Below are 17286 nucleotides of genomic sequence, written 5' to 3'. Positions count from 1 at the left end.
TATGATGGCTGACCACAGCTCAGTGACAGAGGCTGTCAGCAGCAACAGTGAGGAAAAGAAGGGGACAAAAGAAAAAGATCTACTTGGTGGCAGGAAGTGGAAACAGTTCATGCAAGCACCAGAGCTCTAATCTAACTGAGGGTGCAGGGATTGCTGTTGGAGAAAATGTGTTTTAAGGGCTCTGACTCTGAGAGAGAAAAAGGAAAACATAGTTCACAGAAGGCTGAAATAAACAAAAATATTGAATGAACCAAAATTGTATATTGGAACTGATGATCATTGTTTTTCTGATGGCAAGCTTGCAAGAATTGTGGAAGGTGTAGTTATTTGTCATTCATTCCACTTCCCTCCTTTTATCTCTTTCTTTCATGCACTCATTCTCATATCTGTTTTTCTAAAAGACCAGCAAAGCTTTCTAAAGATGCAAACCATGGTGTCTGTGGGGATGGATTTTGAGGTAGTTACATGTATGTAGCTGTTGTTAGCTGAGCTGCATTGGACAAACTCTATTTGTCCCAGATCATTTTAGAAGTCTGCTGTTTCATGTGTGGGTGTGTCTATTCCTAGTGACTATAACCCGTTTCTAAGTGATCCATTGAATTTTGGATATGGCCCATGATGATGTAAGAGTTTACTCCTACATGTCGTCTGACTGTCTAGTCCTGGCTCTGTTTATGCTTCCTTTTAGACTATGTTTCCCATATTAGCCATTTCTATTTTTCTGCTCCTTGCTTTCCTCTGCTGCAAAAGAAATATGTGTGCATTTGTGTGTAAAATATGATCTGTTTGGGACCATGACCTGCTGCATGCATTTAGACAATCTTTTCTATTTCATTATATAAGGCATTTTCTCCATTGTTGGTTTGACAGCCATTTTATAAATCAGATGGTTTACTTCCCCTTTGTGTACACAACTTTATTTGCAGCTCTGTTTGTAATAGGTCTGCCATTTCCCTGTTATAAAACACATGTTTTGTAAACCTATACAACAGTCTTGAGTGTTTTATATCATTAAACTGCATTTTCTCCATCTTTAAGTCAACTCTGATGGGTTTATCCGTCCCACCTTAATAAAACATTTCCACAGACCTATGCTGGTCTTTTTCCTCTATGAATGAGTTGTACAACACAGTACAAATGCAATGCAAGTTTGTTTTTTTTGCGGCACAATGCAAATTGCATTTAAGACAAAGATTGGTGTTTCAATCTAACTTTACAAGAGAGTTGTCTTTCATACGTTTGCTCAGCCTTGTGCATGCCTCATTGCAAACTTCAAACAGGGGTCTCTCATTGGCTTTTTTCAATAATAGCAGTGTTTTTGCAATTCTTCTTTAAAGGCCAAATTTGGAAATTAGATAATGGTATCTGTAAATCTGTCTACAATGGTGCAATAACATTTCCATCTTAGCTAAATTGACTCTCTGAGTTACTTTAAGCTCTATTTAATCATTAGATGACTTTCAAAGACAATTCCCTGCAATAGAATTTATCAGGGATAAAAGTAAAAAAGAAAAAAAAATCAGTTTATTCTCCTCTCCCAATTCTATGTAATTTTATGTTTATCTATACTATAAAATTCCACTAAAGTATATTAAAGGAGGTTGACAACTGCTTTGACACCTTTAAGGGCACTATATGGTTTCATCTTAAAATTATTATTGTTTTTACCTATGTTCATGGTTAGACTTGCTAAATTCTTCTACTCTCTTTCTTTCCTATAATTCCTTTGCAGCGATGGATGGGCGGACAGGTATGATGTGACAGATGGCTATGTCAAGGAAGCAGCAGGCGGTATTACCATCAAGCTTCAGTCAGCGGACGTGAAATGGTTCGATGATTACTACCTGAAGCTCCGTCCTGAAAACAACCACAGGAACCCCTGGTTTCCAGAGTTCTGGCAGCACCGGTTTCACTGCAGACTAAAAGGTCACCCACAGGAGAGCAACAAGTACAACCGCACCTGTGGCAGTAAGTGCAGACACAACTATAGAATAGCAAAATAGACTGCTATGAATCTGCTGTCATTTGGTAGATTATGCAAACAGTACCTTGCACTATAGGCAACTGGAGATCTGGTTTTCTTTTAGTCTTGTGACTGATATTGTAAAATATAAATGGAATAAATTCATTTTTTTAAATAATAAGTTTGTGAATTGCATGGGTATTATACTGGGTGAATAAATAAACAAACAGCTTTTATAGATCTCAAAATAGCATTTGGTTGTTGAAGTAGGAATTGTTCTGTGGTGTTATGTGAATTTCCTGACAAGGATGTAACTTCTTTATAGCTTACTAAAGTTTAATATTATTGGGCTTTCTGAATGTTTTCAGTAAGGCTAATTTCTTTGTCTGCAAGACAGTATTTCTGTTTGTTTTGAATTATTGTTCTGTTTAACATCTGTTTTTCCCAAGTCTTAAAAAGTTAGAAAATGTAACAGAACTAATGCCTGACATGAGCTAGAAATCACTACAACAAAATCCACAGTGCAACAAAATTTATATCAACATAAGAGAGGAGACAAACCAGTAATGACCCGCTTAAATGTTAACAATATAAATTTTTGGTTCCAACACAAACAAGCCAAATGCCTTCTGGAAAAAGTTCTCTGGTCAGACAACACAAAAATGTAGCTGTTTGTCCAGAAAGTGGAAAGCCAAGTAATGGCTGTCTAATCAAAGATCACTAAGCTTAGTGGTGGTAAGATCATGATGTGGGACTGTTTTCCAGCTTTTTCTAGTATATTGAATATTTTAGAACTGTACTTAAACCATGGGTGTGTCCTGGAATCTAAGGAATCAAATTTAGATTAACTTTCATTGCTGCATGGGAGTAAGGCATTCACCAAAAAATTTACCTGTCGACAAGTCGACTTAACTCGGCTGAGTCGACTCCTATATGGACAATTCAAAGGTTTCCTGCTCTCCTCAATGGTGGATGTGGGCTTGCATGGCCGTTCGCGGCATGCAAACCTGGTCTCTTATTGGATTATTCTATCGGCTTAGAATAGCCCACTCTACAAAAAAAATCCGGATTAGACCTACCTGGTTTAACCAAAGCTGTCAATGCAGCAAGGTGTATTTTATTTTTATATTCTTACTTTTATATAAATGGGGGCAGATATTGAAAGTTTTTATTCCATCTGCTTCCCTCTAATAAGGATTTTGGTTGTTACATGAATAAGTTATGAACGAATGAGTTGTGTTTTAATGAATGAAATAAATTAACTTAAATAAACCAGATAACAATACAGAAAACTGTTCCACTATTTCTTAATCTGTTCATACCGGCCCTCATTGATAGGGTTAGGATTAGGTGTATCATAGCCATGAAAATGCCCTTTTGACAACTTCTAGTATAATAGAGGGCTATGTAATTTCTTCCTAGATTGGGGTATGATGTGTTACTTGAGGAGATATTTGTTTTGTTCTATCTAAGGGATGTTTTGATATCTTCAGATTGTAGTATTTAGGCCTGGATGCTCCAAAAGGAAAACAATTAACTAAAGAAACGTATAGCTACTTTCAGAGGAGGGAAAAAGGACAACTACTGTGGTAGGCTTGGATATTTTTTGTCCATAAATAGATGTAACAGAGATTAGAAACTACCCTTTTAATCTACTTAGGTTATTTTTGTCTGGTATTAAAATTAGCTTCCAATCTGGAACAATTATTCACATCCATGAAACAAAAGCTATAGCAATCTTTACAACTTTTTACATAACTGTGTTTAACATCACTACTATCTCTGCATTTGTTCACTTATAATGCGAATATCCTACAAACCAACACACACACACACACACACACTCACACACACAGACAGGCCATATGGATGCATACAGCTTTCAGGTCCCTCTTAAGAATGAACCCTCCTTCAAATTTTTATATTTTTATTCAATGCTTTTCCATTCTCTCTCTGTTTCATTCACTCCATTCATAGGCTAAACAGTATGCAAGAGCTGCATCAAAGAGAGTCAATTCTCATTTATTCTAATGAAATGGGACAGGAAATACAAAAGAACAGGGCAAAGGCAGACACAGAAAGAGATGCAATGTGGAGGTGGGAAGCGACTGAAGAGGGAGAGAGAGCCCTTTGATGTTACGGGAAAAAAGTGTTTTCTCATGTACTAACTGTTTTTTTCCCTGCCCATACTAACCAAATATGATTCCCAGTTCTCTTCCGCTTTGACTTTCTATTTATTTATCTATCAATCAATCTTTACAGAACGAGATTCCCTACAGCAGCATTATGCACAGGACACCAAGATGGGATTCGTGATTAATGCTATTTACTCTATGGCATTCGGCCTGCACAACATGCAGCGTTCCCTTTGCCCGGGCTATCAGGTAGGTGCAGTAGAAAACAAGTAAATACACAGGGGACAAAGTGAAGCAAAAGCTGAGTGGGTAGATAATTGTGTTTCATTGTTTAAGCTATTTCTCAAATTCCAATTTGGCTGTGTGACTGCATTTACTTCTTGCACAGAGTCTAGCAGTACCTTCTCCGTTTGTCTACAATGCCCTGATGCACAAAGGAAATTCTTGAACAGACTTGAACAGACAAAGCAAAAAACTTTCTGGAGACAGCTGCTGTGTTTCAGCAAACCTTATTCCTACGAGGCCGTGTTTGAATATTTGTCATTCTGCATGCGTTGAGGGTCAAAATATAAACCCATACAGGGAAGATTTTCTGTTAAAACTGAAGTGCTGCCAAAGTAAGCCCAATAACCATTTTGAGTTTGGGTTTTATTCATGGTTTTATTCTCCCCGTGCATTTCTGGCTTTTCTCTGGGTACTCTGGCTTCCTTGGTGTCTCTAAATTGTCCTTTGGTGTGAGTTTGTGTGCATGGTGGTGTGTTTCAGTGTGGATTTGTGTTGCCCAGTGAAAGACTGGAAATCTGTCCAGGGTATTCCATGCTTTTCACCCATAGACTGCTGGAGAAAGGCAACGGCCCCACTGTGACGCTGACGGATAAGTGGAAGAAGATGGATGAATTCTTTATTCACAGGGCTAAAAAAAAAAAATCAGTGTTCTAACGTACTGACATAAAATATCACCAGTTGCTTAAAGATTGAGTAGACTTTTTCCATAATCACTATAAAAAGTTGTGAGACCAAGAGTGTAGTCCATCTTCCCCTTTCTTAGAATAAGTTTGGAAGTGATAATCACCTTCTAAACGTGCCTCTGTTTTCTTTTTTAGTGATTTGGGTAGCCAGAGCTCTTCACTTTCTGTGTGCAGTGGCCTCTTTTTTGCCTAAGTGAAACTAAATTTGTGGATTCAGATTAGATAATCAAATTTACTCTGGCTCTTTCTACTCTACAACCTGCTACAAAAATGTTTTTAAAACTGTCCTTGCTCATCTTTCTATGGCTAGTAAAACTGTTGCTTTGTTTTACCATGTCTGAAAATGTGATTAAACTATTTGAAGTCCTGTCACATCTATAATGTATGAGCATATCCTCTGATGTGTGTTTTGTGTTGTAGCCTATGTTTATCGGAGTGAAAGGAATAAAATGTTCTCTGTACTGCTTTGTGAGAATAGAGCAAATACCTTTTTATATGCTGTCACTAGCTAATTTTTTTTTATTTTTGAAGTTGGTGGACCATCTGGGCATAGAGTTAGATGGTTTTAATTACTGGTTTAAAAAGAGCCCTGAAAAAGTTTAATCTAAATTCATGTTAATCAGCATTTTTAGATGCTTCCAGCATTTGGTTAATCAAAGTGAGCGAATCTTCGATAGGGAAGACCGAGCATCTGCATTGTGTGACATCATTTATAAAACAATGTTAGTAGGTAACATTTGAGTAATGTTTGTATAAATACTGTAAGTCAGGGATGTCAAAGTCAGATACCGAGGGCCAAAAAAAAAAACAAATTTGCTGCAAGCCGAGGGCCGGACTGGTTAAATGTTTATTAAAACATATTGAAATAAACATAGCCTATTGAACCAAGACCTAACACTTTGTTTGTTTTTTAAAACAAAGTATTGATATCAATATTATTAAAAAACTTGTATTTAATAAATTATTATTAATTATTAATAAACTTATTAAGAAAACGTATTAAGAAAAAAGAAAAAGAAAAAAGCAATACTGGAATGTTAATTATTTGAAGTTCCTACACATTTAAACATTGGCCAAAAAGGCAATAGTATTTTTCACAAGTGGCTGCTCACTAAATCATTTGTCACTGTGCCATTGTGCAGCGCCCAGGGCGCAGTGTGGGGTTAAGGGTCTTGTTCAGACACCCAGAGTAGAAGCTTTAATTTTGAGTTCAAGCCCCACTCTGTGGGCGTGGGGATTGAACTATTTCACTCCACTAGAACTAAAGATTTTAAAGTTAAATCACAAAAATATATTGGAGAATGTGTTTAAAAGAAACAGCAATGGTGCTACAGCTGCAAAGGAGAGGGAGATGGTTGCTGCTAGAATTATATGTATTCTGTTATGGCAGGCTGTTTTGACATTTATCAAAGGTGCTCTCCTTACTGTTGTGAGTAACTCTTTTTGAAATGCAATACTCGAAGTTTCCCAGATTAAATGGTTAATAAACTTCAACTTTTCATTAAACCCGCCTTGTGAAATGGGCCTCTGGTTTTAAAGTCTATGGATTGTGTTAAAACTTTCAAACTTAAAGAACCCTCTCCTAATGAAACAAATACATTTATTGACAATTAAATATTAAAGTGATCTAGTACTTGAGCCAGTTTAATATTGTATTTTGTCATTTTCAAAATATATTGAGCTTCTTAATTATAATAGTATAAGGTAAAATGCTGTTATTAAGATGTTTTCATCTATTTTCAATGTAACCTAATTGTGTTCTGTAAATGTTATTTACTACATAATTCCATGGAATATATGGAATTACATTTGCATAACTCATGATCTGTGTGGCCAATGTATTATATTTTCAGGGCCTTTGTGATGCAATGCGACCCATAGATGGTGCTACTCTGCTGGACTTCCTGATGAAAACCAACTTCACTGGTGTGTCAGGAGAGGGAATTTTATTCGATGAAAATGGGGACTCACCTGGCAGGTAGATAAAACTACTGGGTGATCATATCCAGCTTTCAATCTGTTTGATCGGCCTGCTTGTTTGATCTTTCACAGGGAACTTAGTGTCATATGGTCATTGAACGATTGCATTTTTATTAACAGGTATGAAATAATGAATTTCAAGAAAATTGGGAAGGAGTACTATGACTACATCAGTGTTGGAAGTTGGGACAACAGTGGGTTAAAGATGGATGATGATGAAATCTGGTCCAGCAAAGATGCCATCATTAAATCGGTCTGCAGCGAACCCTGTGACAAAGGCCAGATTAAGGTAATATTTGATTTGGAGCAGGTTGCTGCCTGTGATAATTTTAAAGTGCAAGCATAACTAATGTTTAATATTTCCACAAAATTTTATGTGTTGTCTCATAAAAATAATTTTCAAACTATCTCATGGGCTAAATAATAGCATAAGTTAATTTTTTATTTCTGTGATAAAATACTTTATCATTATTTCCATGCCTAGATTTTAAATCGCTTTTGTTTGTAATCAGTGTTTGCATTTAGTAGATGGTTCTGTGGACTTATTTATAAAACTTTCAAAGAAATCACACTTTCTGCTTGATTTCACTCTACCTGCAGTTTCACATAAATTTACCTGAGCTGGTCTCATAGGAGTTGACATGTCAGCAAATACAAAACAACCTTCCTGTGAAATCGATCCATGTATTGAAATGGGGGATAAAAACCAAAAAAATCTCTTTTAGGTGATCCGTAAGGGTGAGGTGAGCTGCTGCTGGACGTGCACCCCGTGCAAAGAGAACGAATTTGTGTTTGATGAATACACCTGCCGAGCCTGTGAGCTGGGCTCCTGGCCTAATGATGGCCTCACAGGTTAGTATCTCAATGTTTTTGTGCTCTGCATGTTTATGCAGAACTATAACCTGCAATGCTGAACATACTAAAAAGATGCTGTGATAAAAATAAAAAAAACCCTCTTTATTAAACATGGATGTGTGCATGTGGGATTTTAGGAAAGATGAAGCAATTTTAATTTTAATTACACTCAGATGAGAGTTCTCTTCTCTAGTGTGTTGTTTCAGCAATTAGAAAGTCCTGCACCAACTACACTTTAGAGACGACTCCTCTTTTTTAACATGTTTCTGCCTCTCTGTACTACTTATTTGTCACTGACATGGTGATGAGTGTTTTAATTATTCTTTAAATTGAGAGGTTTTTCATTTTTATTCAAAAAACACTACAGTGTCAGTGGATTTTTACTCCACCATTATTGCATAGGAAGCACTGGGATATTGTCTAGCACTGTCAGCTGCTCATTATAATGTTCCTCACAGAACTCAATGATTAAAGCATGAATCAAGCCCTACTAAAAATTCACGTGAGGCATCACTGACACTGAAGGAAGCAAGTTAAAACAAACCATGAGCAAGTGTGGGAATGCTGACAGAGTCAGTCCAGCAGAAGAGAAAGGAAATAAGGTTCTGACCAGGTTATATATTGTTATCCACATCTATTGGTAGTACATTCCTCATCATATAAATTTTGTGATCAGTGGTCAAAAACTTTTTTCAGATTACTTTTGTACTCAGAGTTGCTCTTGGTATCCAAGATATGAAGAACCGATTCCCTTATCGATTCTATGAAACAATTTGATTCCTTATCAATTCTCTTATCGATTCGTTTAATGAAAAAGCATTACTGTACAATTTTGAGAAATAAACTAATCTCTCCCAGATTTAAATAATCGAGTATCACCTTTCTCTCGCTCCCTGAATTGCGGAGCAACTTCGTAGCATGTAGCATGAAATGGCATATGATTTACTAGGAACCACATTAAGCATAGCCATTGATATACAACTAGCTTCTTACCACCAGAGTTGCCTTCCATGCTGATCGTAACTTTAGCTTCTGTCTGGAAGCATCCAAAACACGGCATTCGTTCAAATGTATGCCGTTTTGTGTGCACAGGTGTTTCTGCATGCTGGATGTATTTCCTCCCACGGATGTAATTGCCACTTTGCATGATTGCAAAGCGGCTTGTTGCCAGCTTTCTCTTCTTTAAAATGAAGCCAAACTTTTGATCGCTTTACGACATTTTTTTTGTTTTGCTTTTCTAAACTTACACCTGGTCACATCATACTTGCTTACTAAATGCCGTGTGCGTAACTTGCGTAAGAAAACGTGACGTAAGTCGTGTTGCCCAGAGCCCTAGGCTCTGGTGCTGCCTGGAATCGATAAGAGAATCGTTAAGTGAGCTGCCAAACAGTGCCATAGAATTGGAACACACAGAACCGGTTCTGAACAGGAACCGGTTTTTCGATTCCCGTCCCTAACAGCAAGTTTCTTTTTTTAAGCAATGCCCTCTATTAGATTATTCCTCATCATGCAGCTGCTGTGACTCTGATTCTGTTATCTTGGGGTATGGGAACAGGGTCTGAAATCAACTTTTTAACTCACAGTTCAAGTGGACCAAGCATGTTTTTACCGCCCAGAAAAAAAATGAATTTGCTCTCACATATTATTTCGCTATGGCATTATGTTAAATGCAAACAAAGCTACAGTAAAAGGTAATGTAGTTCTATTAGATAAAGTTGTATTATACCTGTAGCATGTCATTAAATTTCATTCAAAAAACTTCAACTGAAAAATACTTTTATTTGATAAAGTGGCTGTAAAACCATAAAAAAAAAATATTTAAATGGTTAATAGAAGCATAGCCTCTCTTCCACTGGCATGGGTCTTGCAAAACAATATTTTAATCATTGCATGTTTGTGGTTGTGTAGCCATCAGCGCACTCATAGTGGTCGTGGCATGGGTTGTTTTGATTGAGCCTGAGACATGGACATCCAGGGAATGTGACGTTTACTGCGCTTGTGCTCACAGGTGCTCTCCAGTTTCATAGATTGACAGCCAGCGACAAATTAATTGTGTTTGATCGCTTTTGCATATTTTCTGCTTAATAAGCAGCTCATTAGCTTCATCATCGTCGTAAATAAGCCAGCCTCTTGCGAAACACGCTCTCCCCGAAAGCGCCATTTTTCAATAAACTTTCTCTTCGCCCTGGGGGCTGTAGATCCTCGCTCCTCTTCCTACTCATTGCCATTTTTCTTTATTGGATATAATATTTTTTACTTAAGTACTGCTTTAAACTTGTTGTTTAAGAAAGACTTTCCCCTTGAAGCCCTTCAAATCAAGCTACTCTTTTTCAGTCTTTACTTACTGTCCTGTCTTTACATATTAAGTTCAACATGGGAGCTAAAGCCAATAGGATCTGAATAGAAGCTCTTTGTTTTTGCAAACAAACAACTTGCAGTATTTGTATTGTGTTTTCGTGGAAAATAGATATTTCACTAAATAAAGTATATTGTCACAACTAGATGTAGATCCCTTTCAGAGTGTGTTTTCTTGGACTTTCATTGAAGGAAAGATTGTAAACTAACTTTAATGTATCATTTCTCAACATTAATCATTTATTTTACATATTTTGAAGCTGTTCCTGTTGCTCCTCTCAGATTACTGGACAGAAATTGTTTTTCAAAGTATATTGCTAATTACTTGCCTTTGTGGCATTGTGTCAACACACATACACTCACCGGCCACTTTATTAGGTACCCCATGCTAGTAACGGGTTGGACCCCCTTTTGCCTTCAGAACTGCCTCAATTCTTCGTGGCATAGATTCAACAAGGAGCTGGAAGCATTCCTCAGGGAGTTTGGTCCATATTGACATGATGGCATCACACAGTTGCCGCAGATTTGTCGGCTGCACATCCATGATGCGAATCTCCTGTTCCACCACATCCCAAAGATGCTCTATTGGATTGAGATCTGGTGACTGTGGAGGCCATTTGAGTACAGTGAACTCATTGTCATGTTCAAGAAACCAGTCTGAGATCATTCCAGCTTTATGACATGGCGCATTATCCTGCTGAAAGTAGCCATCAGAAGTTGGGTACATTGTGGTCATAAAGGGATGGACATGGTCAGCAACAATACTCAGGTAGGCTGTGGTGTTGCAACGATGATCAATTGGTACCAAGGAGCCCAAAGAGTGCCCGGAAAATATTCCCCACACCATGACACCACCACCACCAGCCTGAACCGTTGATACAAGGCAGGATGGATCCATGCTTTCATGTTGTAGACGCCAAATTCTGACCCTACCATCCGAATGTCGCAACAGAAATCGAGACTCATCAGACCAGGCAACGTTTTTCCAATCTTCTATTGTCCAATTTCGATGAGCTTGTGCAAATTGTTGCCTCAGTTTCCTGTTCTTAGCTGAAAGGAGTGGCACCTGGTGTGGTCTTCTGCTGCTGTAGCCCATCTGCCTCAAAGTTCTGTGTAGTACTGTGCGTTCAGAGATGCTCTTCTGCCCACCTTGGTTGTAACGGGTGGTTATTTGAGTCACTGTTGCCCTTCTATCAGCTCGAACCAGTCTGGCCATTCTCCTCTGACCTCTGGCATCAACAAGGCATTTCCGCCCACAGAACTGCCGCTCACTGGATGTTTTTTCTTTTTCAGACCATTCTCTGTAAACCCTAGAGATGTTTGTGCGTGAAAATCCCAGTAGATCAGCAGTTTCTGAAATACTCAGACCAGCCCTTCTGGCACCAACAATCATGCCACGTTCAAAGTCACTCAAATCACCTTTCTTCCCCATACTGATGCTCGGTTTGAACTGCAGGAGATTGTCTTGTCCATGTCTACATGCCTAAATGCACTGAGTTACCGCCATGTGATTGGCTGCTTAGAAATTAAGTGTTAACGAGCAGTTGGACAGGTGTACCTAATAAAGTGGCCAGTGAGTGTACATGCACTAGATCACTATGCTTGTAAACAACATCCTTTTACAAAGAATAGCCTCCACATCCTTGGATGGCAACAATAAATGGCTTGACGTTTCTACTGTAGAATTTATCTTCTTCCTATGTCTGTGAATAAGAGCAGTTGAATCAAACAGACACAGTTTTCCCATTTCAGCTCCATACAACTTGATCTTTCAATCTCAGCCCAACAGAAAATAAATCTAACAGACTCAGAAAAAAAAAAAAAAGTCAAGTGAAGAGACAGAGTAGAGCGAGGATGAACCAGCAGGCAGAGAGGTCAGACACATCTTAAACCACAAAGGAGTGGACAACATTTTAGATACAACTTTACAGCAAAAAAAGAAGATAGAGGAAAATGATAAGTTAGAGAGACTGATTGAGGGTAAAGTAAATTGAATTGAAGTTGTGACATAAGATGCTTTTGGAGGAGTACAGGGACAAGAAACGGGGGGATTAGCTGTGGAATGTAAGCCTTTCCAATCATGGCTAAACTTTTTTAGTCTCTTTCAGGGAGGTTGTGTCAGAAGTTTAGATTGAAAAACCCTTTGAATGGTCCCTATACCCATCATATACCAGTTTAGCTGACGGTCACATATTGCAGTTCACAATTTCCTGGAAATTAAGAAACAAAATGAGATTGTAATTGTCAACGTAGCCAATTTTTGATTTAAAAGGAAAGCCCCAGGGAAAAAAAGAGATGCTCTAGAAATCTCTGCCTTGTATTCGGAGCTGTGTGGGCAAGGCTAATAGGACCTCAGCTCCTTGAAAATCTCTTGGTTTCCAGCAACCTATTTTTTTGTGTGGGTTGTTCCTGTTGCTTATCTCTAGGCAGAACTGTCCCGGTTATTTTTGTCAATATCTTGTTCCAAAATAATTTTAATACTGTTGATATAATCTTTGTGTGTCTTTTAATGTTGTTGTCATAGCCTATTATAAAATTGGTATGAGTGATTATTTTAAAACTTGCAGAATAGGGATGTATGTCTCCACCACTAAGGTCCATTTGATACACATCTCAATATACTACTACCGATACGATATAACTGTGATGCACTAAATCCCCCTTGAAAGAATGCTATACAAATAACCCCTGTTCACAATTCAGTGTAATTAAAAAAAAAATATTTCATAACGACATGATTCTATAAGAAGATTTGATTTATGTGATAATTTGATATAGTTAGTTGGGGTTTGAGAGTTTAATAGCTTAACCCATAGAGGTTTCAATACAGAAAAGTAATATTCCTAAAAAGCATATTTCAACTGTATTAATTTGAATTTGAAGCTTTGGTCTCTGTTCATGCCTATAGGAATGCAGCTGCTGCTGGTGATGTACCACTTTAACATCAGAGAAGATAAATGCAAGGCAATCTATATCCACAATTTGTTATGATCTACAGAAGAAAAGCATTTGCAAAAAAAAAAAAAAAAAAAAAAAAGCCAGAATATTGCATATTAATAGAGAAATAATAGCAGTAACTGTGGATACTGCTGATAAATGAAAAGCTTAACAAATACAGAGTTAAAACATTGGCTATGTTTAATACTACACATGAATGCACACTATGAGTTTTAATGTGTGCAATGTAAATACAAGGAGGTATAAAATCACATCAGTTTATCCACTAAAAGAATCATCTGCAACAATGGACTGAAATAACTTTGATAAGGAAAAGCATGAGGAACAGAAGAGACAAATGTCACTCCGTATAGATAAGAATGAAAAAGTATTAGGTTTTGGATTCTGAATCAAGTTCTGTCATTGAGAACCTATCCTGTGTCCGGTTAGAGCAAACAACAGTGACAGACCATCAGCTAGGAAAGCAAATAGATATTTCTTCTTGGACCTGGAGTGGACTTTCGACTTTTTTACTGAATATTAAGGGAATCTTACCAAAAAATTTGAATGCATTAATTAAACGGACATTGATATAACTCTTTAATTAATTAATTATTGGGGTATTATCGTTCAGCTTTTTTAATTGTGCATGCTTTGGAAGACTTTGGGATTGAAGATGCAACAAATTTTCCTTCTTATGATTAACCATATAATCCAGCTGGCTGACGTATTTTAATATTCCTCATAGAGGTGAGATATTGTACCTTAAAGTCTGTAAACTAGCATCCCAAGTCAGGCTGTTCCACAGCCAATAGTGCATCTAAAATTTTATTTTTTAAAATTTGGTTCAATGTCAGACGGCATAGTTTGATTTATTAATCTTATTTGATGAACACTAGTAATTTTTTTTAACTTTTTTTCCTTTAGTGCTAAATATCCTGCCCTCACTAAAGTGGCTGTAAATTCACCCTCATAATCAAGCCAACGCAAATTTAATCTACCTGTGAACTCACATTCAATGTATGCATGTAGGAGCACTGATGTGAATCAGTGAATCTCCTCATCCCTACTGCAGAAGGCTTTTAATTGATTTTTTTTTTTTTTTAGTTTGTTATTATCCTCTTCACATACTTGCTTGCAGAATGGCTATTGTTTAATTTAGTCAATTACATTATTGATTATATAAACTTTGTTGACCATATTAAAAACATTACATCTTAAAAAGGAAATATTTCCTCGGGTGAATGAATTGTAGGTTTCCTATGAATGAAAGAATGTATAAATAATTAACTTTATTTCAGAGAGCCAGTAAAAAAAAAATAAAAAAATTACAAATTTTAACAAACATTATATATATATTTGTTATGTGTACAGTTTAGTGCTTCTATTTGAAAGAACAGAAAGAAATACCTGAAAGTCAAAGGAGAAAAAAATGGTGTTCACCTCTGCCTCGGCCGCATGTGTTCAAGAAGATAAAGTCCATCAGCATATAATTAGAGCTGTATGTTTAATTGATGCAACTTTATCTCATCTCAGATTAAGAATTCAGAGATAGAAAATGAAAAAAATTAGAGGACGGAAGAGAATGTGGAGAGATAAGGGAGATATTTGAGGATATTTAAAGGGTAGAATAATTTATGAAGGACGGAGAATTCCTGATTAGATTTTTAGAAGTTAGTAGAGGATTAGGGTGCTGTTAATAAGACACATTTATGAAGTTGAAAGGGTAGCTAATGTAGACCTTTAAAGGTTTATTTGGTTCTGTTGTTTATTAAAAGCTGCAGTAAATCTAATTTGTAAGTACTGCATATTAATGACACAGTTGTAGATCGCTGTTATGCCTTTTCTTCTTGCAGGTCAGTCAGGACAGTTAACTTACAGACAACTTTGGCTAATTTAAATCAGACACAGGTTTGTTCTAAAGTTGATGATAAATAAAAAGGAAAGTGAATGGATTTGCAGTGCAAAGCTATTTACTGTAAATGGTTTGTTTTTTTCTTTTTGCCTCTCGATATTTAGAAAGTAGTTTAAGCTCCTGGTTGAATGAAGAGCATCTATCATTGGCCTTTTTTTTTTTTTAAACCACAATTTCTTTTTCATTATGTAGGTTTTAGAGGTTGTGTAGTTATTATATAATGTATGTAAATCCCTTTATTGTCCCACAATGGGGAAATTCGTTCTCTGCATTTTGACCCATCCCCTTGGGGAGCAGTGGGCTGCCATTGTGTACCCACACACTTATGCATTATGTTTTGATATTTTTGTGTGCTGGCAGTGTTTATTATTGTAGTTATCCCGCAAGGTAAACCTCTGCCATTCAAATCTTTTACAGCCTCTAGCATTTTTGCTCCCGTCAATGCCCTGCCATCATCTTTGACCATCGGTTTAATGATTGCGGGGGAGTGTGAAGTGGAATTTTCCTTCACATAGGTCCACAGGAAGCAGGAAGTAATTTTGAACAGGGGGTACTGTGAAAATGTTTCTTCTTTTTTTTTTTGGACAAAAAAACCTATGAGCCCTATTTAAAATACAATAAAAATAAATAATAATTAAATAGACTTTATTGTCATATACACTTCAGTGCATGCAACATGGGTCTTTAACACAAAGACATCATCAGTTCTCGGGTCAATATATACACTATTAATTCAACTTCACAATAACACTATAACAACCTAGATTTGGTCAGCTGGCATTACCCTGAGTCAATGTGTTTATGTAACACGTGACTCTCTTAGCCCCAAAATCCTTTTACACAAACAACAAGGAAATAATTATATTATGATACAATTTAAACATCATTGAACAGTTCTCCACATCCATTACGCAAAGAACACAAGATCAAAATGACATTAAAGTACTATATTACATTGAACTACATGAATAGATGAGCTACAAATCCGGACAAATCTGAGATGTGTTTCTTTGCTATATTTCCTCTTGTTTCTGTCATTAAACTGTACATTTACTAGTCTCCTTAAATACCTTTTGGGTGACCATTAGCTTGCTTGACGTTGCCATAACTTCCATGAAACGTGTTGATTTGGCCTCAAAGTAATTCAATAAAAATCCAAATACACCTAATAGTAAAATAAAAAAAGTTAAAATCATTTTCCAAAATATTAAAAAGAAAGTTAGAAATTGTCACTAGGAGTTTCTGCAGTACCCCAAGCACACCCACTGCCCACGGCCATGCCTTCACTTATACTATAGGATTTAAATGTAGGTCAAAAAGGACATTGTCTCTATTTTTTTGGCAAACTGTAAATAAAAGTGCTTGTGAGTTTTTTACTCCTCCCTATTTAAGGACCGATTTCTGGATTGTCTTCCAAATAAATGTCATGTCAGATATTCTTCCATCTAAGCAGCTGATGTCAGTAGATTCTCCAGAGATGCTATCGGCCTCTCAACTTTTTCTCTGAAAAAGGCAGAGTTGAACCTCTCTGTCTAACCTGTCTTTTGTCTTCTTTATCTTCTTTTGTTTCCTAATATTTTCTAACAAACCTTTAACAGAAAAAACTAATTTATTTTGACATTCAAGTGAAACCCACTTGAATTTTATTCGTTAGGTGTCGCCTAAAGGGAATGGATTCTAATTGATTCATTCGGGGGTATCAGAGTAACTGACACAAATGCACCCTATCCTTTAAGATTTATATTTGTTAAAATATTCAAATAACAACTACATATATTTTTTTTAAATAATGTATTATGCAGTACTTTGTTTTGGTTATTTATTAAAAAGCCTGATAAAATACAATAAAACACAATTGTAACAATCAGAATGTAAACAGGTTAAAGATTAACAAATACCTTATATAATGGAGCTAAATGTTAAAAAAAGTTTTCTTTTAAAAAAAATGAAAAGATATTTTTAAATTTTTTCATACAAAAATTTAAATAATGTTTAGTTTCACTTCCACGCAAATATTGCATCTTTATGCGTTTACATCCTTCTTCTCCAGGCTGTGACCCAATCCCTGTGGAGTACCTGCGATGGGGGGATCCAGAACCCATAGCAGCTCTGGTATTTGCCTGCCTCGGTCTAATGGCCACCTTCTTTGTCACTGGAGTCTTTATCCAGTAAGAAACT

The 17286-nt window shown here is 36.6% G+C and overlaps 1 protein-coding gene across 3 annotated transcripts in view; it reads left to right on the top strand.

Annotated features, from left to right (window-relative positions):
• The window catches only part of grm5b (glutamate receptor, metabotropic 5b), a 98674-nt gene that overhangs the window by 66355 nt on the left and 15033 nt on the right, over window positions 1-17286 (top strand). For all 3 annotated transcript variants that reach the window (XM_038267872.1, XM_038267871.1, XM_038267873.1), the window contains exons 7-12: window positions 1733-1968; window positions 4226-4347; window positions 6920-7044; window positions 7167-7335; window positions 7772-7898; window positions 17159-17276. In XM_038267872.1, coding sequence (XP_038123800.1) covers window positions 1733-1968; window positions 4226-4347; window positions 6920-7044; window positions 7167-7335; window positions 7772-7898; window positions 17159-17276 — 897 coding nt within the window. The remainder of the gene's footprint in view (window positions 1-1732; window positions 1969-4225; window positions 4348-6919; window positions 7045-7166; window positions 7336-7771; window positions 7899-17158; window positions 17277-17286) is intronic.

Source organism: Cyprinodon tularosa, unplaced genomic scaffold (genome assembly GCF_016077235.1).
Source record: "Cyprinodon tularosa strain WSP-4 unplaced genomic scaffold, ASM1607723v1 ctg69, whole genome shotgun sequence".
Lineage (NCBI taxonomy): Eukaryota > Metazoa > Chordata > Actinopteri > Cyprinodontiformes > Cyprinodontidae > Cyprinodon > Cyprinodon tularosa.
Note: the sequence above shows the minus strand (reverse complement) of the source record. Positions and strands in the feature narration are given on the sequence as shown.